This window comes from Cydia amplana, chromosome Z (genome assembly GCF_948474715.1).
Source record: "Cydia amplana chromosome Z, ilCydAmpl1.1, whole genome shotgun sequence".
NCBI classification, from domain to species: Eukaryota; Metazoa; Arthropoda; class Insecta; order Lepidoptera; family Tortricidae; genus Cydia; species Cydia amplana.
In genome coordinates this window covers 7766468-7790905 of record NC_086096.1, presented here as the reverse complement: position 1 = coordinate 7790905, position 24438 = coordinate 7766468, and the positions used below count along the sequence as shown (strand labels likewise).

General features: G+C 37.6%; 1 protein-coding gene across 2 annotated transcripts in view; it reads right to left on the bottom strand.

Annotated features, from left to right (window-relative positions):
* LOC134661689 (homeobox protein caupolican) overlaps positions 1-24438 on the bottom strand; it is a 75621-nt gene that overhangs the window by 19467 nt on the left and 31716 nt on the right. The window contains exons 2-3 of one of the 2 annotated variants that reach the window (XM_063517853.1): positions 22578-22904; positions 14427-14536 (exon numbers count right to left, since the gene is read on the bottom strand). In XM_063517853.1, coding sequence (XP_063373923.1) covers positions 14427-14536; positions 22578-22904 — 437 coding nt within the window. The remainder of the gene's footprint in view (positions 1-14426; positions 14537-22577; positions 22905-24438) is intronic. The other variant, XM_063517854.1, reaches the window with a different exon arrangement.

Here is a 24438-nt window from a genome sequence, read left to right as displayed (position 1 = left end):
TGGTTGCCTAGTTTAAACAGGTGAGTTTTTATCGATAATTGCACTCATCTGTCTGACGCTTGAATTATACATCAAAATGATGGTAATTTTATTGCGAATACAGTGGCATAGGGTTGCCTGCGAAAATCCGGGCACAAATAAGGGTTGCCAGGCTTTTAAATAAAATAAGAAGGGAAGACTTTTAGCGATAACTCATAAACGGCTTAACTTATCAAGTTTGTTTTAATTCTTTTTGAATGAGTTTTTTAAGCACTATTTTTATGATTTTTTTCATATTTTTTGGATCGATTTTTCAAAAGTTAGAAGGAATAACCGTTTTTTGTTATTTTTAAATTATTATTTCCGAAATAATACACTTTATCAAAAAATGTTGTTTGCAGACCCCCATTTATTTTTAAAGACCTAACCAACGACACCCCACACATTTTTTGATAAAGTGAACATTTTCGAAAATAATCGCTTCTAACGAAACAAAATGTAGGTGAGCATTCTTTTTTTCGGTTCAACCATATGATGTGGGAAAGATAGGCAACCTAGTTGATTTATGTTGTACAAGTTGTATACTTTCCATTGGAACTTATTTCGTTTGTCAGACAGATCGGAGAAATTTGAAGAAAGAAATTTTTTTTTCAAAAATTAATTAAAAATAGTCTTGACCAATTTCTTTAGGCAACCCTGTTTATTTATGTTCAGGAACATATTTTCTTTCATAATATGTGCGTTTCATCCGTCAGACAGATCAGTGAAGGTCGACCATATATGCCGGATCTTAGACTAATAGGGACACTGCTGGGTGTAAAGTACTCATCACTACATAGTATAAAACAAAGTCGCTTCCCGCTGTCTGTCTGTCCCTATGTACTCGTATGCTTAGATCTTTAAAACTACGCAACGGATTTTGTTGCGGTTTTTTTTTAAATAGAGTGATTCAAGAGGAAGCTTAATGTATAATTTGTAAACCAGTGCGAAGCCGGGGCGGGTCGCTAGTTGTGTAATAAACCCATCATCAAGTTATGTCTGGCTGTTGGCTTCCGGCCTCCTCGAGGAACAAACTTATTACATTTAACTTCTTCTAATAACCAGAAAGCTGTTTGTTCAGAATCGGAAGTACCTAGAACCGATTAGACTATTTTTTCTAAAGTAAAATCTTAAAGTTAAAAAGCACATAGGTTAACATATTTCACTGTGATTAAATTACTCAAAGACGTACGACGGACATTAAGGAGTAACTAAATGTAGATAGAACGACATTATATATGATGTGATATGATATGATATTTGTTTATTTCAATATATGTGGCTACATACGAATACCGATCGATGTATGTTTAGAATACCTGCGGTTTTCAGTAGTTGATGTTAAACGTTGTTTATATCTTAAGGTAATTAGGGCCTCAACAAAACATGGTGTAGGTAGAGTGTAAGACACTATCTCTGCCAAAACAGTTCGTGTTGTCATCAGTAACAGCCGACCACTAGCTAGTTAACAACAATGGCGGTCAGGCCGATACATAACCAGAACGACTAATTGATAGTAGACGGCGTAACATAACAACTAGGTATAGTAGGTATAGTAAGATACAGAGTTAGCCACTATCTAGTTTCAGTCAAAGTGAACACGCCTCCAATTTTGTCTTAGTAAAACGCGTCACGTTCTTTTGAGTTTGATTTATTCATATTAGGTACGTTAGTTCTTACAAATGCTAATTATTGCTTATCGTCTTATAGACGGACAGGGGCTATTCATGTTTCTAAAATCATAACCAGGAAAAATTTAAATGAATGACATCAGCCACGTACGTTCGTGGCGAAGCATGAGTCTCGTGCGCGGCTGACCGATAGGAAAAAGGAAAGAGGAAGCGTCCAATGCGCCTAGAATGAAATTAGCTTGTCGGTCAATTACTCCAGGCCCGGCCCGGGTTACTAATGGCGCGCAAGCGCTACCTGAATACGATACCGCTCATTGGCATGCGTCCGCGCGCACCCTTTATTGTTCTATAGATCGGTAATACACGGGAGGACTGGCATTTTGTGCTGTAAATCGTTGTCTATACACGTATCCTCGATTAACTGTGTGGTGCGGCAGTGGCACAGTGTTAGGACAAGTCGCGAGCGCTCCGATGACATCATGTCCGGAACGCGCCGCTGTTGGCCACACAGGAACGCGAGCCTTTGAACGCAACGGCGAGTACCTATCGTTACGAATCGCGGGTGATGACGCATCACCCTTCGTCGACCTCATAATGGATAGTTACGTTACCTAGCTTGTTGGGAAGCTATGTGCCTAGGTAATTGCGCGGTAATGTATTTTATGCAGAAATCCCGCCAATTGCTTTGGTAGCACTTAGCCGACGACATTGCGTTAATAATTACGAGGACAGTTTACTATGGCGGCACTGCTTATAGACTTTTATTTTTTGACTTCAACGAGGCTGCTCGGGGCTGGACTGGATCCACTGGCTCATTTATAGGCTCTAAAGTGTAATGCACTGTAGTAACCGTAATTACCAGAGGAGGTACCTATTCCTACTCTTAAAAGCTGTTTTACCAATTGAAAATAAATAAGCATAACTAAATACCTAGTCATTTGTTTCATGAGTATGGAACGACATATCGTGTTTTTCGTAATTTTTACGCAATGTATTATTATTTGTTTTATATAAAGCCACAGATGTATGCAACAATTAATAATGATATAATGAATTACTGTTCATAGCTTTATCATCTGTTTGATGTTTCGTATACCGTACGTGCTTACTCAGCGTTGACGACGAGGAAAGCGGGCTGGCCTGACCCGATTTCCCGCGGGAGCGAGATTGACAAATAGTCTTATTCTTACCTAACGGTCCTGAATGTCCTCTTTATATTACTCGCACTTTAAGCTTTTAACGAAAGCAAAGGCTTTTTATGCACTACTCTTTGTGAAGATGAAAATAGAGCAGTTAAAGTGATCAAGTTTGATAATACCTATGACGATGACGGAAAAAGAGTAATAGCAATACATATTACAAGCCTCAAAGATCGCAAGTTTACTTTTGAGAGCAACCATGAAATCACAAAAAATAGGTGTCATGTATATTTAATGTTTTTTTTTATATTCGATTCTATTGTCAAGGCGTTAGAGTGCGTGTTCAGATAATTTTGAGCGCCTCGGCCGCTCCGATACCTATATCGGAGTGCACAAGTCGATCACGATTCACGAAGCTTTAGGTATTCAGGCAATGAATCGGGAAATCGTGTATGAGCGAAAACATGATGTTGGTTCTATGTTCTAGAGATGTATTGACAAATCTATAAAATTTTAAATGCAGAGTAGTAATTGACAGTCCAGGATCTCCATCGTTCCGCGCTTTCGCGAGCTCATGTTCATGCATAAAATATGCAAGCATTTTTTTAACGAAATGAATCTGCCTAGAAAGCGACGTTGTTTAGTTAAAAATATGACTAATGTTATTGAGTTCTGTATTGTAATTATCTATTTTTCTATAGTTATAGTATCTTGTTTTTTTTAAAGACAAAGTTTAAATAAACAAATGCCTATCGCGAACAGGCCGCCAGGCGCCGTGTCATATTGGGAAGTTATAACCATTAAAAGAATACAATCGCAATTTCTTCCTGTCATAAATAAAGTTCGGCCGGTATGAGTAATCGTTACTTTGTGTGCACAATATCGGGCGGAGGCCAAATAGACTGGGACGTGCCGGGCATCCTGACGCTCTCTCGCATTATCACTTGCTTCGACGAAATTCGTCGACGTACCTACTCTTATATGGTGTGAGTAGTTGAATTTTCCGTTTGTAATTATGTCGGTGAGGAGCGGAAGTGTCGGCGTTGGTTGTTACACCGGTCACGGCGCGCCGGGTGACGGTGACGACCGGCTAACGGACACGCCGCCTATGGCGCGCCTTGGGGACCGTCCAGTGTCCGCCTCCATTAAATTTGTTGGTCCCGGAAAAGATACATTTATCTTCATATATTGGTTTCCCTTGCCCGTTGTCCTAGCTGAACCCTAAAATCGGCTGACCTAAACATGTTTGCATCGATCGATCGATGTAGGTACCGATGATGCCGAAAATTGTCCCGAGAGGAAATAAAATCCCACAAAATCGTAAAAAAATCCGTTCCAATATTTGATGAGTACAGATTTACAGAATCAATAAACTAGTACCTAATTACTAATTATGTTAAATCTTTCCATGGTAGCCGATTAGAACCCAATAAGATGAGACTGGAAATTATGGTTTATTTATAATTAATTATTATGTTGGGACTGTAGCCAGCCTTATGAGACTTAATGTAACTAGGTGGGTGTAAGTTTTAGTTTCTGTAGTTTATAGTTATTTGATGTAAAAATGTCCCAAAAAGGACACAAGATTTGAAATTTATTAAAAACAGATTTTTTTTTTCGTTATAATATATTTGTATATTATAAAATCTTGAAATACATAAAATAGGGTTATCTGTGGAACGGGTCACTGTTTGGTGCGGATTTTGGGCTGGAGGCATTATTGGACCATATTTTTTTCAAAATGAGGCCGTAACAAGCAGTTACTGTTAATGGAGCTCGATATCGCGACATGATAACAAGGTTTTTTCAAGCCGAATTAGAGGATATCGATGTGGAAGCCATGTGGTTTCAACAAGACGGGCCACTTGCCACACAGCCAGAGAAACGATGCAATTACTGCATGAAACATTTCCTAGTCGTGTGATCTCTCGATTCGGTGATCAGAATTGGCCCCCTAGATCTTGCGATTTAACGCTTTTAGACTTCTTTTTATGGGGTTATTTAAAGTCTAAAGTCTATGCCAATAAGCCCACAACCACTCATGCTTTAAAAGAGGAAATTTGACGCTGCATTGGAGAAATTCAGCCGCATCTATGCAAAATGGTCATAGAAAATGTTGACAAAAGAGTGCGTATGTGCCAGCAAAGCCTAGGAGGACATTTGCTTGACGTATTATTCCACAAATAACCCTATTTTATGTATTTCAAGATTTTATATACAAATATATTATAACGAAAAAAAAAATGAGGTTTTTATCAATTTCAAATCTTGCGTCCTTTTTGAAACATCCTTTATTTTGTAAATTAGAAATAAATATCACTCCATAATATTTTGTTTCTGTTATCAGCAAATCTGTATTTTGTACCTAATGTTAGAGATACTTTAATATCGAACAGACTGGTACATATGTATGTCAATTGTCAATTACGATTTTACGGAATAGTTATCTTGACGCATTGTCACACCCGTAAAACGTGTTACAGCTCTTAGTCAGCTCTTAAATATCAATAGACGTCAGTGACGTAGCACGTAACGTAACGTAACGTGTGAAATAAGGGCACTTGAAAATAAGTCAGTCATCGCACACTATAAATTAAGAGGCCTACTCGAGGTTACACCTATGACTGTGTTCCTGTATAAAGTGACTGGGGACGTGGGAGCGCGTTCCTACGGGTGACACCCGGGTGCTGCGTTCGAAGAGGGTTTGTTTGCGAGCGAGGTGCCGCGCCAGTTGTCCTCGCGCTAATTGTCGGAGAAGTGCCGCTTTATTATAACAGATGAAGGTGAACTGAACGATTTTACAAACTGAGGGCTTTGTTGCCACGGAGGGTAATTAGGGCTTTTAAATATGTTTGAGCGGAGTGTTTGCCTCTTGACCGTCCTCGAGCTTTATGGAGCAGCGTCGAGTGAAACGTTAGCGAGAAGGGACGTACGTACACTTTTTGTTGTTTAAATTATTTATGTCAGTATAGCTGGCCAGGTTTTCTCGTCGTGTTTGGTGGGAATTATATAACTGGTACGAGTTTGTGTCAAATCTAAATAGTAACTGAGTTACTTTTTAAAACACCGGTACGAAGTAAGTAAATAAGATTATTATGATAATGATAATTACAAATAGTACCTACTCAAGTTTATAAAAACATCATGTGTATATTATCAAACCATTTTCTATTCAACTTATTTAATTAAATTACCATAACCTTCTACCGTGTACGTATAATATTTATAAACCGATAAACAATTTGATACCACCCCTGACAAGCGAGGTGTTTAAACCCGAAAATAGTTAATTACACTCATTGACGGTCAGTTTTGGAGTGTGTTTAGTAAATATCACTACGAATTGTTGGAGGGAGTGATTAAGGTGTGAGATAGGTATCAGGCGGCAGGGCTGGCAAAGCCGGAATTTTTCAAGTTAAAATAATTAACAGTTTACCGTCGACTGTTTGTGTGTGATTTCAACCTCACAACAATTAATTAATATCACGGTGTCGTTTAAGAAACATTAAAAAAATAATTAAGAAATTGTCGAGCAGTCCATAACGTTGTATTTAGACACAGAACGGTATAATACATTATTGCCGAGGCTCGGAAGTAGGTAGCTACTTGCTGGCTGAGGATTCGTTTTAAACGGACGACCTTGGGAGTCCGTTTAATTGAATCCGGTCAGCAAGTAGCCTTCCAGCCGAGTCATATATAGTGCTTTTCTCAAAAATGGTGCAAGAAATGGAAATATTTTACAGAAGCAACGTTCTAATTTTCACAAAAAAAGTAAAACCATTAAAAAGATTCGCTTTGCCGCCTTTAAAAAAAATTGAAGTGTATTTTTCTGCTGAAAATACGCCAACCTATTTGAGACACCTAAAATAGTCGCGGTACCAACATTATAATAATAAGGGCTGATCATCTGTTTGGCTGTTTAATGGACGTATGCCTTCATTTCATATGGCCATTTAAACTTTTAAAAAGTTAGGAACTTGTTAAATAATGGAATTTGTATGCAACATTGCAGTCCCGAAATAGAGACTGCAATATTTTTAACTTTTTAATTTTTTGACTGACCTAAACTACACACTTCGCGACCTATTTTTTAACCGGCAACGTCGACTTTGCCGTCTATTTTTGAGAAAAGTATAATATTGTTCAAATTAGACTGTTAGGAGCCCATTGTGTTACTCATTTGTATTTAGACACGTCGTAAATAAGGAAATAATTAACTGCAGGTCGAAAGTGTCGAAATAAGGAGTTCAATACCTACTTGCGTATTGATATTTAAGCTAGCTATTAAAGTAGTAAGATGTAAAGTAAAAAAATATAAGTAATGAGCTTTCGAATAAAATATGGCATCCATCAGGTGCTGGAAATTAGCCGCCACTGAAAATACGACTTTATAAATTAGGCCAGTGGACAAGAAGTTAAAATTGGAATTTGGTACAAAATTTGTATTATATAACCTAGATATTATTCCACTGGACACTGGACGCCGCAGGGGTTAATAAGGCGTTGAAAGTTGGAAATGCGATGAACGAGTGCGGTAAGTTGCGAGTAAAGGTAATATTGAGCAGCGTGCCGCGCAGTGGCAACCCTAGCAGCCGCAAGCGCACCTGCCGAGCCGTCCTGAACCTCGTATTACCTCGTTATTAGCCCGAAGACGCCCCATATTTTATGACGTTTTAATTGTGTTATTTAACGCTTGTTATTTTTTCGACAGCTTACTTATACTTAGGACTTGAAAATAGATACCAGTCGTTTTTGCACTTTTAGATATACTGTTAATAAAATACGAACACAGCAGGGTCAATCAGAATAAGTGACGTGCACGTTCCGTTTTTAGATTTTTAGTTTATTATAAAGTTCAATTTATGTTGGTACCTATAAAATCCTGGATTATTTTTTAATTTGCCTATAAGAGTGTCCTACTGCTGGGCAATATTAACCTTATTAAATATTAACCCCAAATATTGGTTTCCTCCTTTTTTATTTAAGTCAATCAGAAACGGATCTTCCATATATCTTTTTTTTCTAATTAAAATTATTAATAAACTTAATTTACAGAGTCTAAGTAATCGAACGAGCGAGCGAAGCGAAGCGAAGTTCTTACATTCGACTTTGAACACGCGGCTGGCTAGCGGCACGTCTCGGCATTTCGATGTTTTTAAGCTGAACTGTCAGAAGATAGTTTGATACTCAATAACTTAAGTAAATTTGTTCTAATTTAAATGAAATTGGGTAAACGTGTAGTCGAGGGCATTATATTTTAGTCATTAAATTATGAGCAGGCCCGATCAAGAGGTTATTGAGCTAGAAGAGCTTAGAAGGCCAAAAAGCTGTTTGTGAGAGGTCTTGCTATTCTGGTCATTTTTTTGCAAGAAACATGGTCGAGTTTAGTATCAAATGAAAGTGCTCGACTTACACTTTTATAATATCGTTTTTAATATATACCATTTTGAAATAATTAGCAAGATAAAAATAAAATAGAATAAACATAATATATGTATTGACATTTGACAGGAAATATTTCGGCTTATCACAGATACAGTTTATTTTAATCTCTATGGTGGCGACTGTAATCCAGGGTAGGGACAGCCGTATACGAAGCCCTTTATTCGAAAAAATAGCGCCATCTATATTACTTGACGCTAAACTTGTAAAGGCGCTTTAAAATTGATGCAAAAAAGCAAATCTTGTCAGTAGAAAAAGGCGCGAAACTCAAATTTTCTATGAGACCATATCCTTTCGCGCCTACATTTTTTCTACTGACAAGATCTGCTTGGCCAACTATATTATATATACATACTACTCTTTGCTTAAATCAATTAGTTAAGGGCTCCACAGACCTTGCAATAAATCCACGCGATCTTTGATCCATTGCCGCCTATAGAGCGACATAAAATAGTAGAAATTAAATAAAATGGAACTCAAAATTGTCCATACTAAATTGTTGCCATGTGTAAGCATTTTACGTCAAAAATGTGACAGTTACGTAGAAAGTGGCGCCCTCATTTATTTTCTATTATTTTATGTCGCACTATACGAGTACCTACTTAGGTGCAACAAAGTCAATCGCTATTATAATTTTTGGTTAACCGCGAGTTCTCAGTTCGGGGCGAACTACTAGTTTATTAGATTCCCGCATTTTTCGGTACTGGCCGCCAGCCAACGTAGCCAACATGCCAATAGCTACCGCTCCGTAGCGATCGAAACGCAACTGTCATTATCACACTAATATAGAAGAGAGACAAAGCGATTCGATGGCGAAGCGATAGCGATTGTCACCTTGGCTAGGCCGCCAGGTTAGTGAACCTGTTCTGGCCTGAATTTGGGCACGACTTGTGACCTGCGACTGAAAGGGTCTTGTGTCGTAAATGTAATATCGATTCATTTTCTGTCGACCTTCGCGTGTTGAGCAACACTAATCATCTCTATAAAACTGTAGGTAATAATTGATATAAATACGGCTGCTTACAGTGATAAGTATGATCGACTTATACATGGTCTCATTTAAACATTAAAAATTATTATTCAATTTTAGTTGTCTAGGTTAGTTTTATTTTAGACTAGTTTGTATATCGTTTAATTGTAATTTTAAGTTGTTTTTATTTATTGTTTTTTTTTGTCATGTTTTTGTACCTTATATATGACTAAATTATTCAATTTTAACTTTACATTCTCCTATGACACCCCAAGTGATATAGGATATATATACTCGTAAGCTATATTATCCACGGCTTAAATACTTGAGGAGACTGGGTTTCGCTCAGTTACCTAATCCCAAGAACCTAAGACGTCGGACTAAAATGATTTAATTAAGGTGGATTTTGTACGTAAGAGGCACGTCATTTTTATAGTTTGTATCTCAGGTATAGTGTGACTGTTTAAAATCACTTATTTATAGGTAGGTACCTAAGTATCATAAAACTCATAAAAAAAGAGAATTTTAATTTGACTGTTTTTTGGAAATAAGTTTTTATTCACCTGACTGCTACTTTTTCTGTCAGAATTTATACTAGCGCCTAAGATCCATCTTATCTACCCATAGTCTTCTTTTACAAGTTTTTCCCCCAAAATCTTGGCCATATCTTTGCTCCCAAGCATGACGTGAAGCGTACTAAACAAGAACTAGCGACATCTAGCCATCAGAACCATGAAATATTTGGATGGGCAATCTCCCCTTATGGCCATCTACCCCGGAATTACCCTAGCTATTTCGATTTTAGTACGTGGTTTACGCCTTACGGTTTAAGTTTTTACTTAATGTGGCTTAAGGGTTTGCGCTTAAAAGTGTTCCTGTTGCGAATAGATGTGTTTTCAGAATTCATTTTTTTTAGAAATAGAAAAAAACACCTTATGTATTTACAGCTTAGAATAAATTTTAAAGTGGAAAAATTACTTGTGTGGGACTTGAACTCACGGCCTCTGGATTCTAAGCTTAATAGCATCGGTCGCAGACGTTTCTGCTTGTTAACAATTAACACCATTACAGCCATTTTATTCCATACTATATTACAACCAGTAGCAGATACAATTATTCATTAATATTTAACTAAACTTGAGTTGACTTACTTGACACGGTTAAAACTAACTCGTCTAATCCGAGCATTACGGAGGGGATTCTAATTTAAGGTAAGTATTCAGTCGGTGGTTGAAGTGCACGCGTCGTTAATCTTTATTCAGGGAAGACGGCCTCGCGGTGCAGTGGCAATTAAAAACGAATAAATCACCCCCATCGATCCCTCGCCTTAATGAGCTCTTAATAACAACTAATATTTGTTTTGAAAACTTCAACAGGTTTAAAAGTGACGGCTCCATTAGATGTAAAAACATGCGAGTCTTGAAAATAAGTTTTTACTATTTACATTTAGGTACCGACGTGATTATATGTTTTGAAAACCACCCTGTATATATAATTTTACAGCTCTATTAGATGTAAACACTACATACGGAGCTGAGCTAAACATAAAATTTTATATTTACCGAAATGATTATACAGTTAATGCGTAAAATACAGGAAGTCCTATAGGTACTATACGAGTTATCTAGTTATAAATTATTCTTTATTACAATTCACGAGCCTTGTTAAAAAGTTTTGTGGAACGGGCAGGCTACTTTTTCAAGGGAGAGCTAGGTTGCATATTTTAGGCCTTATTGTGAAATAAAATAAAACATTAATCACACTAAAATGTAATAGATTAGGTACATATAGTAGAATAGGTACATCTCAGAACAAAACTTGTAAAATACATAAACATTAATACTATACCTTGTGCACTCGTATTTGCGTCATTTGACACATGACACTGACAACAGCAATAGAACGTAAAATATCTTGCACATCGAAATTACAAAGGAAGACAATTGCACTGCGAACGTTTACGTTCTACGTCTTTTTTTTTAATTTAGGGTTGGCAGACACCACCGTTATGAATCGTTATGAATCGGTAGTCCTCTAAGTAAATCGATATAAATTTTTATTTTAGGTCGCGACAATTCAATTCAATTCAATGTTTTATTCATAAAATAAACATTTTACACGTCAACTTTTGAAACATGATTAAATATAGGTAAATGTTGTTATAAATCATTCATATTACAATAGTTATTCGATATTTATAACAAATGATTATTAAATTTATTATATCGTCGTATTATTATTTATTAACCATATAATTCTGGCTTTATTTAAATCTCAAATAAAAATTCATTAAACGTTACAATTCGATACCTCAGTCTAGGTGCCATCCAATCGTAATCGCTTGCTGTGACAAACGATTTGGGTTAGTTACATCTCTATATACGTCAGTCATAATGTGTCAAAAGATGCAAATAAAAAAAAATATAGTATAGCGTTTCTAAGGATTGCCTTGTGGTATCAGAAGACGGTCAGAAACAATGTCATGTACTAACAACAATAACAAAGTGGCCCCAGGGAAAATGTTAGTGATACCTACTCGTACCTTGTAATTTTCTCCAACAAAAAGTATATTATGCACAAACTAGGGAGCCTGTTCATTCACTGTCTGTCACATTATACGACAAGATCGTTAATTACACTTAATGGCTAATTATAATTATTCTCTTCTGTATAATTACATGAATTGCAATTGCCTAGGGCGTCGGGTTAGCCGTAGAAAAAGCATGAGAACTATTTTTTCATAAGTTTTTACGAAGATATGAATGACAATTGCATTATGGATGAATATCGTATGATCGGGTGAGCATGTAATTTGTCGCCTTTTTAAATATATAAAGTGCAAACCTATGCAAACGTTAAATTATATTGACTATATTTGTAGGTACAGCTCTTAAAATGATGTATTGTATTCTGAGGAAGTTACTAAAATATACTAACAATGCTTTAGAGATTCTTTTTTTATTTAGTTGATTGTGTTGTAAATTAATTATTACAACTGTTTTGCATTACACAGCATGGTCGAACACACTTTGATTGTAAATTAATCCGTATCCGTTTATCACTATAGCTGTTAATGTCATCAGCTATCGTCATTTCTCGACTGCTGTCTCTTATCAAAACGAATCACTGCTTCTGTTACAAACTGGATGATTAGGATTATATTAGACCTAGGAGCTGTGGTAGGATATGGGAACAGAATACACCGGGATATTTGCGAGTTAATGCACTGATAGTTAACCATCTGCCATCAAGCAAGTCACAAAGCATCAGGGTAACCCGGAATAGATATTAACTCTCAACAACAGGATTTTATACAGGATTCTGACTCTTGGAGACCCTATACATCTCTAAGGATAATTTGATAAACTATGTTATCTTATAGTTCTGACACTTAGAGACATTTACACCTCTAAATAAGTTTAGATTTTATTTTTTTCCATGTATGTTTTTTTTAATATTATTATTATAGTTTTTTAATGTAATTAACCTTATACATCTCTAAGTAATTGTAATACGTTAGTTTGATTTGGTAGATGGAGTTAGTTGTATTTTATAATTGTTGATGTATTGTTATTATTTTTTTGCTTGTATGTAAATTCAATGTTGACGTGTAAAAGTGCCCTTGTGGCCTATTTGCTAAATAAATGTTGAAGTTTGACAACAAACATACTCTACCCAGCGTAGGTACTACTAAGCCAGAGTTTATTTGTTATACGAATCATTAAGATAATAATGAAAATCGGTTGATTGCGATCTCAGGAAAGTAATAAATTGCCATAAACAGATGTATATTCCGCATTGCACATACGGTAAGTAGGTAGGTACGCGGCAACTGTCCCAATCTGATATCCGATACAACATTCATATCTAATAAACTCATGTTTTGTTACCTTTTTAATTCACCGCTATCAGCTTGCCTACACAAGCGTCCTGTCTACATCGCCTAACATATAAATACGGGCACTGATTAACTGTATCAATCGTTATAATAATGATAAAGTGCTTACTTATCGCTTTAACACGTTGCCTTGGAAATTCTGATGCCTTTGATTTTTACGGTTGAATCAAAAACACTCGATACAGGGTAAAATCACTTGTTAGTAACTTAGAGTCGGTTGCACCAAACTGTCTGTCACCGCTAAAGCGTTCGCAAATTTTTATTATATGTGATGTGTGAAGTTTCATAGTTGACTGCTGAGTGGTGTTGATCTGTCCATCGTCCGTCGTTTCTGGTTGGTGCAACTGGCCCTTAGTGTTAGTAACTGTGTCCCGTACAAAAAATAGCGGTACCTACAGCAGCGATTGACCCTGTTTATGATTATTGAGAAGTGACGAAGACTAATAAACAGAAAATATATATAGAAAGATAATTAACATAAAGCTCAGTGATTACTAGTGTACTTTATAGAATCTTTATAGGACAATCTTGATCTCACGAAGTGACAGAGGTGACAACTAGAATTACATACTTTAATTCATATACGAGGGCTGGGTGCCTAATAGCAGTAATAGCCAATATCGAACGATAGCGACGTTATAAAATGTCTCTCTCGCACTAATATATAGAGTGATAGAGATATTACATTGGCATCTTGGCTAGGCACCCTGGTCAGAAAGTCGTTTCAAAGTTGGTTGTTTGTTTGTAGGACTGTAGGTACCTAAAACTACTGTAATAACTAAGGCTTGGTTAGGTACTTACATAGTTAAGGGAACTGGATAACTAAAGTTATTGGTTTGGTAAGTAATATACTGTAGGTATATGCCTGTGTTCGAAGTACCGCCATATAACAAGCAAATGCGATTTCGTTCTGGAGTGACCCAACGTAGTGGGATAAAGAGAGTAACACGTGGGCCGGACACGTGAAGTGACAGTGGACGGGGCCCGGGTCGCTCGGACGCGTCGATGCTCATTTGTTCCTTTTTCATAGATTTGGACGTTTATCCTGTCGATAATGCACCCGACGGCGACTTATGTCCGTATGGCGAGAGCTCAATACTGTCCAGTGACGCTCCGGTGGGAGGCCGCTCAAAAATTAATTATGCCTGGCTCCAAACTCCCCGATACTGTCACTGGGAGTTAGAAATCAGGAGTGGCCCACGAGCAACGTGCATTTTAGATAGCTATAGGTTCATGAATACTGCACAATCATGAACTCTCGCAGTTGTGCCCAAACTGTCACGGATTGTTGACGCTATCTCGTTACATAAATATATAAAAGTACTCACCCGTTGAAGGGGTAGCCGGCGAATGCGGCGTCGTAGGGGTGGTACACAGTCGGGTAGGGCCAGCTCGCAGCGCTAGCCGCCAAGTTCTCCTTCAGTTCGATACCCGCTGCCTGTAAAAAAAAACATACATTTGTAACACCTACATGATCTTCCTACTTATATTCAATCAAAAGACTGATCTTATTATCTAAGCCGCGGCATAAAAAGCGCTTAAAATCAAATTAAAATATTTACTTATGCTTAACATTGGCGCATTGAACACAAAAACTTTAATTTAACCGGTTTGAAGTCCGAAGTGAATCTATTAAAACATCGTTTCCGGTAGCGTTAGCGCGATCCATTACGGGTCCTCGCCGGATTGATTCCCTGATCGATCGTTTAAAGTCCTCGTCTTAACTATTATACGAGCTAATGGGCCCAGATACAAGATGAGGGCATCAATCATCTACGAGACAAATGCACCTTTTTAAAGTTCCGTCACCGGGTTACTACTTTAATTTAATAACTAGGTACATATATTACTCTGTTACTAAGTTTCGTCACTTACCGTAAAATGGGATGAGTAGGATTCGCGGGGAGAGTTGGGTTATGAATGGGGAGAGAAGGGATGGAAGGGGGGTGAGATGGGATTTTAAAGCTACTGCTACAAAAATAATGTATTCCAATTTAAAATGGAGCTATTGTAATACTCATAATTAAAAAAAATCGATCCAACAAAGTTCCAAAATCCCCTTTTTATGAAAACCCAACTTACCCCAAATACGAGGGACTACGGGGTGAGGTGGGATTTCCTGTTTATCGTCAAAGTTATGAAATGGAACTATCCAAAATAAAATAATAACTAAAATACAAACGTCTGGAACACTTAGGTATTATATACCTACACCATTCAGTATGCATATGTAAAAAAAAATGTTATCGAGCTTTGAATGTCAGTTTTGCACCTACTCACCCCATTTTACCGTACTTTACGTGGCTGCGTTTGTTAAATAATCATGAGACATTTTTTAACCCTAAAACGAATTATAGGCACTTATAGGTAAGTATGTATAGGTACTCATGATAAGGCTAACATTTTTTAGCAAAGTGTAACATTACAACGGTTGATAATAGGAATTAGGAATAACATGTTTTAATATAATATTATAAAACCAATAAAAATGATATGAACATGAATAAAGTTTAATTGGTACAAGTTATCAAAGAAATTGCGTAAAAACTCTGACAGTAACAAAGGAACTGAGGGTCCAAAAATTTATAGCGACGCATTAAAATAACTCAGGAGCGACTCTTAATGCGGTCAGCCAGGATAAATCTATCAAAAGATTTTGTTGTCCAACAACTTCATTGGTGGCCGAATCGAAAATCCGATAATAAATTTTACTCAAGTACGACAGCGTAATCCAGGCGCTCTGTCGCTCTTTGTTGCTTAGACCTTTCTGATATAATTCCAGTTTTCTGTTACTACAAATAATCGGACTAAGCCGTGACGTGACGCGATTCTGCATTCGGGATTTATTGTAACGCGTCATGTTGTGCGGCTTGGCGACTTCGTCGATTTATGCAAATCTGCCAAGCAGGAACCGAAGCGACATTTACCTAAATACTTTTATATTAATATGATTATAATTATGCATTATTATAATTGATACTCTCTAACTTGTAATTTTTGATCGTTTTTCCCATTGATAAATCATAAAAATTATGCATAAAGAATAAAAAAGACAGTTTTAATATATTTAATTTATGGTTGATTACTTATTATTAGGTAGTCGGTACACTCGGTACTAACAGTTTACAAAATCACATTTTGGTCTTGACAAAAGTTTGAAGGCGATATTCCGACATACGTTGTAGGCTAAGTTAGATATTTTAAGGGCACATATCGAATTACATACTCAGCTTTATATTTTACACATACCTACTCGTAATGGGCAGTAATTACCTATATGATTGACTTTAATGGTTATTTAACATCATAAGTGTGTATATTGTGTATAAATACAGGAGTTGATTTATTCATGGGCCTAACTAATATTTTAGCCTATCAAATATACACTAGTTATTAAATAAAGATATAGGTAAGTTTTAAAGATAAACCGGCACTTAAGATGCAATATACTGGTGTTGTGTTGTGATAGTTGGTATCGTAAATATAGGTATATAAGATAGATATAATCAAAGGAACATGCTACCTATTAACTTTAAAAATAATGAGTCGTAGTCATAAAACCATTTACATTAGCATGGTGAACTTTATTTTTATGGAGCATAAATGTTTAGCCGTCAAATGATTCAATGGACGCACACGCAAAGGTATGAATAATTGAAAGTAAAACACAAGTTTCTACAAAACATCAATTCTTATATAAAATATAGTAGACTTCAGAACGTTTCTTAACTATGTATTTGTTTCTCAGCATTTTTTTACTAGAATTAGCACGTATAATGAACGCTGTAGGGTAGAGGTACCTATCAACTAAAAGTAAATCGGATAATAGTACAAAGTTGTATAACTATAATAAGTTGTTTTCAAGATTAGAAAATGTATGTTTGTTTACAGTATTCAACGCCCGCCCTTACAAAGACGGCATAGAACCATTTTATAATCTGACAACGAATTCAACACAGTACAAAAAAAGGCTATAAAAACATAACATTAGACTACCCTTAAAGAGTAAAAAAATAATGAATCGTAGACAAAATAAAAGGCGTGAAAAAAACACGGAGGCAGGATCCCATTGAAGGCGAGCAAGGAGCGAGCAAGTTCACACTTTCGCCACCGATGATATACGATCATATCTCCATGAATGATTGAATCATCTGCCGGGACACGTTCACGGCCCCACCTTTTAACACCTTCCTCCAAAAGTTTTACTACGCGCCATATATTACGCACCGTGGCTACTTTTATGTTGTTATGATCATTATCATTCAAAGTCACTACCCACACACGGCTTCGAGCTTCGTATAACACCAGCGGTGGTGCCGACTTGTAAGTTGCAGGACGTTTTGGTAGGCCCTTAATGCTTGTCGTAAAATTTCCTGTACTCATTCAAACGCAATTGTATTCATGAACCTATGACACTTATTATAGTGACTAAATATTTGAAAAACACCTATATAGATTTAACGGGTTTAAATGCAATGACCTATAAGTTTTACCACCATAAATAAGGTTGCTTGCATTTAATAAGTAAATAAAAACAGGATGTTTTGAAAACAAGTCCTAATCGGTGATAAAGGAATCGTCGAACATATAAAGTCGTTAAATCCGAATGGAGCTTGATACAACTTTTTATGAAATAACGGACAAAAAGGACATACATCATCGGATTATTCTAATTTATACGTGAGCTTTATAAGGTAGGTACACGTCGTCCCCGCGGTGGTACTTAGCGCAAGAGAACGACAGCATCTAAAAAACAAACTATTTTGACATCCGAACCTTATTATTTTTCAGTAATTCCTATTGTTGCAGGTGTCAAGAGTGAAATGAATGATAACCGGTAAGCTGCTGCGCTTTAGATACTAATAATCTTACAGAATTCGATGATATCTTGATCCCGAGGGATTGGGCTTCTTTAAACATAATTACTTTAAGACTTAATAAGATTTCGACAAAATTACAGGTTTATCGGATTACGGGACTGGTCGCGAACGCTAATACGAATCGATTTAAACTGATAGGCAATATATTTACTTGTAGGTACCTATAGTTTTTTATTTTGCCATAAGTAATACCAATTTACTTGAGTACCTATAATAAATGTTTTTGCAAACTTTTATTAGGTTTTTAAATGTGTTATACGGCGAAAAGCTAAACTCATCTTGTAAAGTATGTTATGTAGTCGTTATGTAGCACGTGCGTATGTAGCTGTTTTGAGCCATTTTGCCGAACCTCCACTTGTACGGTTTCTGTAGGTTAATCTTCCTTGTTTGAGGTAGTTCTCCGCTCATTATCCGTGCGGCCGCTTAACGCGCCTTAAACTAATTGCCTTTTGGTAATAGCTTTATGTGTTTTACTTAAAACTTTGTTATGTTTATATGTATGTATATCATCGTTCAGTTCAATTCGAACAGATTTGGTTATACATGTCAAACTAGTGGCTCTGGGACTGGACCTCGCGAGCATAAGCATTAGGTAATTTAGTATAAGTCTCACTAACATAAGATTAAAGGAAGTACACTAACACTATGGACATGGTCCGAAATAAAATATATTGAATTGAATTGAATAAACTTGCAGCGTAGTAATTTATTACCATGGTGATAGAGAAAAACATACATAGATTGCTCACTCCATACATCAGTTTTGATACCAAAAAGACTACATGACAATAGACTTGACAATAGATATAGCATATATATAGCACCGACCGGAAAGTCGTATGTTGTTGAGCATAAGACTCCAAACCAAAACCAAACCAAAACTGATGTATGGAGTGAGCACTCTTGTCTTACTATATTTCTCTATGACCATGGTGCTACTTAATTTTGTTTATGATGACCAAGAAATCTTGAATACGAACCCCGGTTGACAGAGAGGTTACTGCGAGTAGTATTTGTTGCATGTTCACTCTAGTACCTACCTAGCTCTTTGAAGGAATGCATCAAATTAGATATCACCCCTGAATATTTTCTATTACATACATATTGTGTAATCTAGTTCATAACTGTACCCAGGGCCGGATTAACCCTAAGTCAGAGTAGGCAACTGCCTATGGGCCCCGCCTCGGCTAGGGGGCCCCGGCGGCCCCGCGCGCGCCAAAAACAATATTTGTTTCATATGGCCAAAATTCATAAATATTGTTTTTATGGTACCTAAGTATTTATACCTAATGTCCAATATCAGTTTCTCAGATACACAATCATTAGATGATTAAATAAATAAGGTTATTTTATAGATTTAAAGTCTGTATTATCGAACTCGATTTTCAGGCTCCCGTCCCCGCCTAATACCTCATCAATGGAACTTCGGCCCTCCGAGTAACTTACTTAACACATATTATTGTCGAGTAACATTTGACGATTGGTTCGTGTCAGAGCGCTGCTTTCTTACAGTTCGAGCTTCGGCGTCGCTTTTTAACAAATATAAACATTAATTTCAGAAGCTTGGCCTTTTGCATCGCATGAAAGCTCACCTCGCTGGTTATAAGTACGCTTCGGGCTTGTTCAGTAATGTGGAGATTGCTGAGCTCGACCTTCAGCCTCACTTTTTACCTCCATTTTTGGTTTGTCTTCCAAATCTCCTCTTCTTCAGCTTAGCCTTTGACCTCGCTGCGCCAAGCTCGGCCTGCCGTCTCGCTTTTTAATACAATGGACATTGGTTGGCGTCTGTGCTCTAGCTGAGCTTATCCTGAACCACGGTTTTGACCTCGCATGAAAGCTCGGCTCACTGGGGAACTTCAGATTTTTAGGCCCGGCCCGGCCTTTTTAACACGCTTTCACATTTTTTTCACAAAAAATTTCGCGCTCCCTGCGCTCGCGTTTTTTTGCTGCTTTTCTGGTTGACCCTGTACCTACATGCTAGCTTAACTGGTGAATGAATAGTTATTTAAACCTATGGAATATCTATATTATTACGTTAATTTTAATCATGTGGCTCGGCGTATGGTCTTATGGTCGGACAATCGCTGTTCAGCCTCGCACAATATTTAACTACCTACCTATTGAGAAAAAAAGGGCTCTCCCCACACTTGACGCAAAAAGGAATCGGCAAAAACTGATAGAAAAAAGCTTTATGTCTACGCAATAAGAGTGAAAAAGACATCGCTCGGCATGTTCGGATCGGCTCAACCGACACCTGAAGGTTGAAATTAGAACCACAAACTTACTTCCCTGTACTGAAAAACTGAACATTATGTATGCAGAATTGACTGTAAGGGCCTAAGGGGGCCCCGAGCATTGCACTGCCTAGGGGCCCCGACATGCTTAATCCGGCCCTGACTACTGTACCTAATAACGTATCTACGCTGTTACGTCAGTAAATTAACATCTCGGTGGTAAATTATATCTAAGTGAGCATACATTAATAGTAAAGCAGGTGGTCAGCGAGTTACGCTGCATATTATTTTGTTTTAGCCTGCTTCCCCGAACGTGTTAACATGATGATGATGCTGAAGCTAAACTTCTTTGCATTTACACATTCCGATGATCTTGCATGTACCTACTGACTAGTTTATGAGTTAGAGGTAAATACGAGCCTGGCAAGGTACCTACTCTTACATGATATAATAGAAGTAAATAAATTTACAAGAGATATTAGCAAGTTCCTCCAATAAGGTAGTTGATTTTTTTTTTATGAATGGTATCAGTCGATCAGGTTTGTTTTGAGGATCAAATGTTAGTATGGGACCCATTGTCTTAAACTTCTTAAAGCAATACAAAAGTCACAAATTATGGTCAAAGTCTGGCACCCACACTTTACTGACGAAACGCTTCTAACTAAATGGCAATAAATACATCGTGACGTCACCTTGTAATGTTAGAAGCCGTTTCGATGTATGGAAAACAAGGAAATTGCGATTTTGTCGGTGAAATATTGCGTTTATGTATATTATTGCTTTACATTTTTTTTTTAATAAAATGTAAGAAATCGAATGGTACCTTTATTTTTTTCCTATTTAGACATTTTTTTTTAATCTGTAAGGACTTGTATTTTTTTATTATTCCCATATATTTTTTAAGTTTCCAATGTATTGTAATAAATTGCTCATTTTCTATCTACATATTTAACTAGATTTAGTTATAAAATTCAACATGTGTGCCAACAACCCTATTGATCTTATATTTTACTCCTTCGCATCCTGACTGAAATGTACCTACCTAAACATTGTAATTATTGTGTTCATGCATAATCACTACATTAGTACAAAACAAAGTCGCTTCCCGCTGTCTGTCTGTCTATCTGTCTGTATTTATGCTTAGATCTTTAAAATCTTTAAAACTACGCAACGGATTTTGACGCGGTTTTTGAAGTGAAAGCTTCTTTAGCGGCGCTGTGAACTTTTTGAGGTGGGGAAAAAATGTTAAACTCGAGACAGCGTAAGACGATCACGTGACCGTAAGACGGACACGTGACCTGATCGAAAAACTGTTACATGTAATGTCATTGAGTTTTTCTTTATTGATTTAAATGCCATCTAGTGAGTTTCGCTCTAACTGGTATTAATATAACTGGAGTACTAAAAGTGATGTGCTTAGGGGTTTCAAGTAATTAACGCTAGATGGCGTTAACCTCAATTATACATAGTGCATTTTGCACTAGTCATTGAGATAGAGTGACTCAAGAGGAAGGTTTATGTATAGTTTGTTAACCCGTGGGAAGCCGGGGCGGGTCGCTAGTATACAATAAGACACAATTTTATGAAGAGATAGATGATCGAATAAAGATGTAGGTAGAGACCCAAAATGAAGAAGGATGAGGAGGAAACAGTTAGGAGGAAACAGTGTAGACATAAGTTGTTAAACACGGATTTCGTAGCGGGTTTCGGAGGTCAAAATTGCCGACCTCAAGCCAACGAGCGTCTAGATTGAAGAAAAATAGTAAATAGGAAATGAAAAGTGTATCATGTGGATCTCGAGGTATTGTGATCTCTATGTAGGTATCATGATTTAGCAAACCCCACGGAAAACAAACGCACCTACCTATAGTTATACCTATGGTTAATTTACTAACGTTACTTATAACCTATACCGGGTAGGCCCTGTAACAGGAGCACTAAATGTAGGCTATAGTCCTCAAACTATATAACCAACAGTGTTCAACTACTTTTAAAAATAACTTTTATTTTTAGTACACTTTAAATATTGAATGTACCTATTGTGATCTTTATGTTTAAAGCGTGACAAACAACGTCAATAATTACAATGATGATAGCGTACACCTACATTAAAGATAATAATTATTTTGTATGAAAAATAGGAAGACGATTAAAAGTAACGTAATTTTTAAAAGTTGTTAAACAAAAGTTTTATCGTTTGGTAAAATATATATGTTTTTATTATTTGCTCCTGTTACAGGGCCCACCCGGTATATAAATCGAGTATTTTTTTATTGTAACTAACACTGTCTTGTTCTAAAGGAATCTTAACTCCCGCTAAGTGAAATTGTGTCCCAAGGCACAAGAGAAAACAAAAGATACTAACGGTGTTAGTGTAGAAAGGCGGTTGGTCGGCGGCCAAGGCAGGGAAGTAGGCGGCCATGCCGGCCGCGGTGGCGGCGGCGGCGTCCGAGTATGGCGCGCTGTACATGGACAGCGGCACGCCCGACGCCAGCCGCTGGTAGTTGAGGAACTCGTACTGGCAGGAACAGACCGTCTGGCCGGTTATAGGGTCCTGGAAGATGGGCCGACCGGTGTCGCAGCAGCGCGGCGCGGCGGGCGCGGGCGAGCCGGGCCGCGCCGCGCCGCCGCCCGCGCCGCTCATCCCGGCCGTCGCCGGCGGCGGACTGTTGGAGGCTGTCGATATGGTGCTCTGTAAGTTGTAAATTTTGAAATGCCTTTATGGCGCGTTTTCACATTCGCTGTTGCAAAAGTACACTATACACATATACAATAATGGTTAATGGAGGCCTCCGAACGCAAAGCGACAGTCGCACAGGCAGATGTAACGCTAACAAACATTGACACGGGCGTGGTATGCTGACTTGGTTACGTGCAAAATCTATTATGACCCTGCGAACGAGCCAACGGCTGAACTGTATTGATGAAAGCATAGACAATGCGATTAGCATAGCTCCCGATGATGGATAGTAAATGTGAATTAAATGTGAGTATGCAAAGGGGACGTCGGGAACTGGGCGTGCCGCTCACGTCGTCAGACGGTTCTCTACCCTTTTCTGTGTGACAAAATTAGATTAGACGTGGAAGCAAAACTAATATCCTTTGAAGAATTCATATTTAATAACAATAGGCTATTATTGTTGTAATAGATTTATTCGCCGGCCTACCTGAATCGATATCGCGGTCGCAGAATAAACATCCGGCGGTTGTCGGAGCACAATGCGCCACGGCCTTTATCCAATGTGCAGACTCGTACGCGGATAAATAGCTTTCTAAATATTTGTCGTTCGAATGAAAAATGGTCCCGGCTGTCCGAGATTTTATTGTAACTTCAATGGGATTAGGAACCGAGAAATGCCACCCGACCGCTTATGATACAACGCTCTGTCAATTTATTTCAAAGAAAATCGTAATTAATACGTCTTTTGTGCCCATTGCTGTTATGATTCCAGGATTTATTGATGTATGAAAATAAATTCCGTCTATGTGAACTTAAAGTAATAGCAAGACTGGATGTGATTGTGAGCGACGAGGAGGTTTAATAAGTCAAAGAGCATTGTTTCTTGTGGACGTAAGCCTCGTAAAGTAAAGGCGCGGTTAACTGTGAGGGTGGACTACGCTAAGCTGGCCCATGCGCCCGGAGTATGGCTTCACTCTCTCCCTAAACGCGCCATGCCACCCGCTACTTCGACTGCGATTCACTCGTTCAAACTTTTCCTGGTCTATAGTTACTTCAGTTTAAACACTAGTTTACCCACTCTTATCACACAGAGGCTAAAAACATTTGTTGTGTTCAGGGACTTATAGAGGTAATCCCGAAGCCGTTCAGCGACGAATCCCTGAATTACCTACATAACATGCCCTGCATTACATAGTTGTTTAATCCTTGCTCGCTAACAGTGTGCATGACGGGTTCTATGGCTACAGTTTGGATGTGGCTCGTTCGACTTAAAGGTCATGACAATAGTAATCATAGTGGTCTGAAGCGAGCCCGCAGCTGAAAACGATGCCGTTGATTAAAAGGGTTCAATCCATTCAAACGATACGAGTACCTAGCTATCTATCTGTCGAATGAAAGGACATAATTTCTGTAGTACTTGATCCTGTTCACCGGGCAGTGGCCGTTGTGATTGCTGCGCGTGTACCAGTCCAGTACCAATTTCATTGTCGGCCGATTGTTGTTATTGTTGATTAATTTAACAGGGATATTTCCGGCTGTGCTAAAT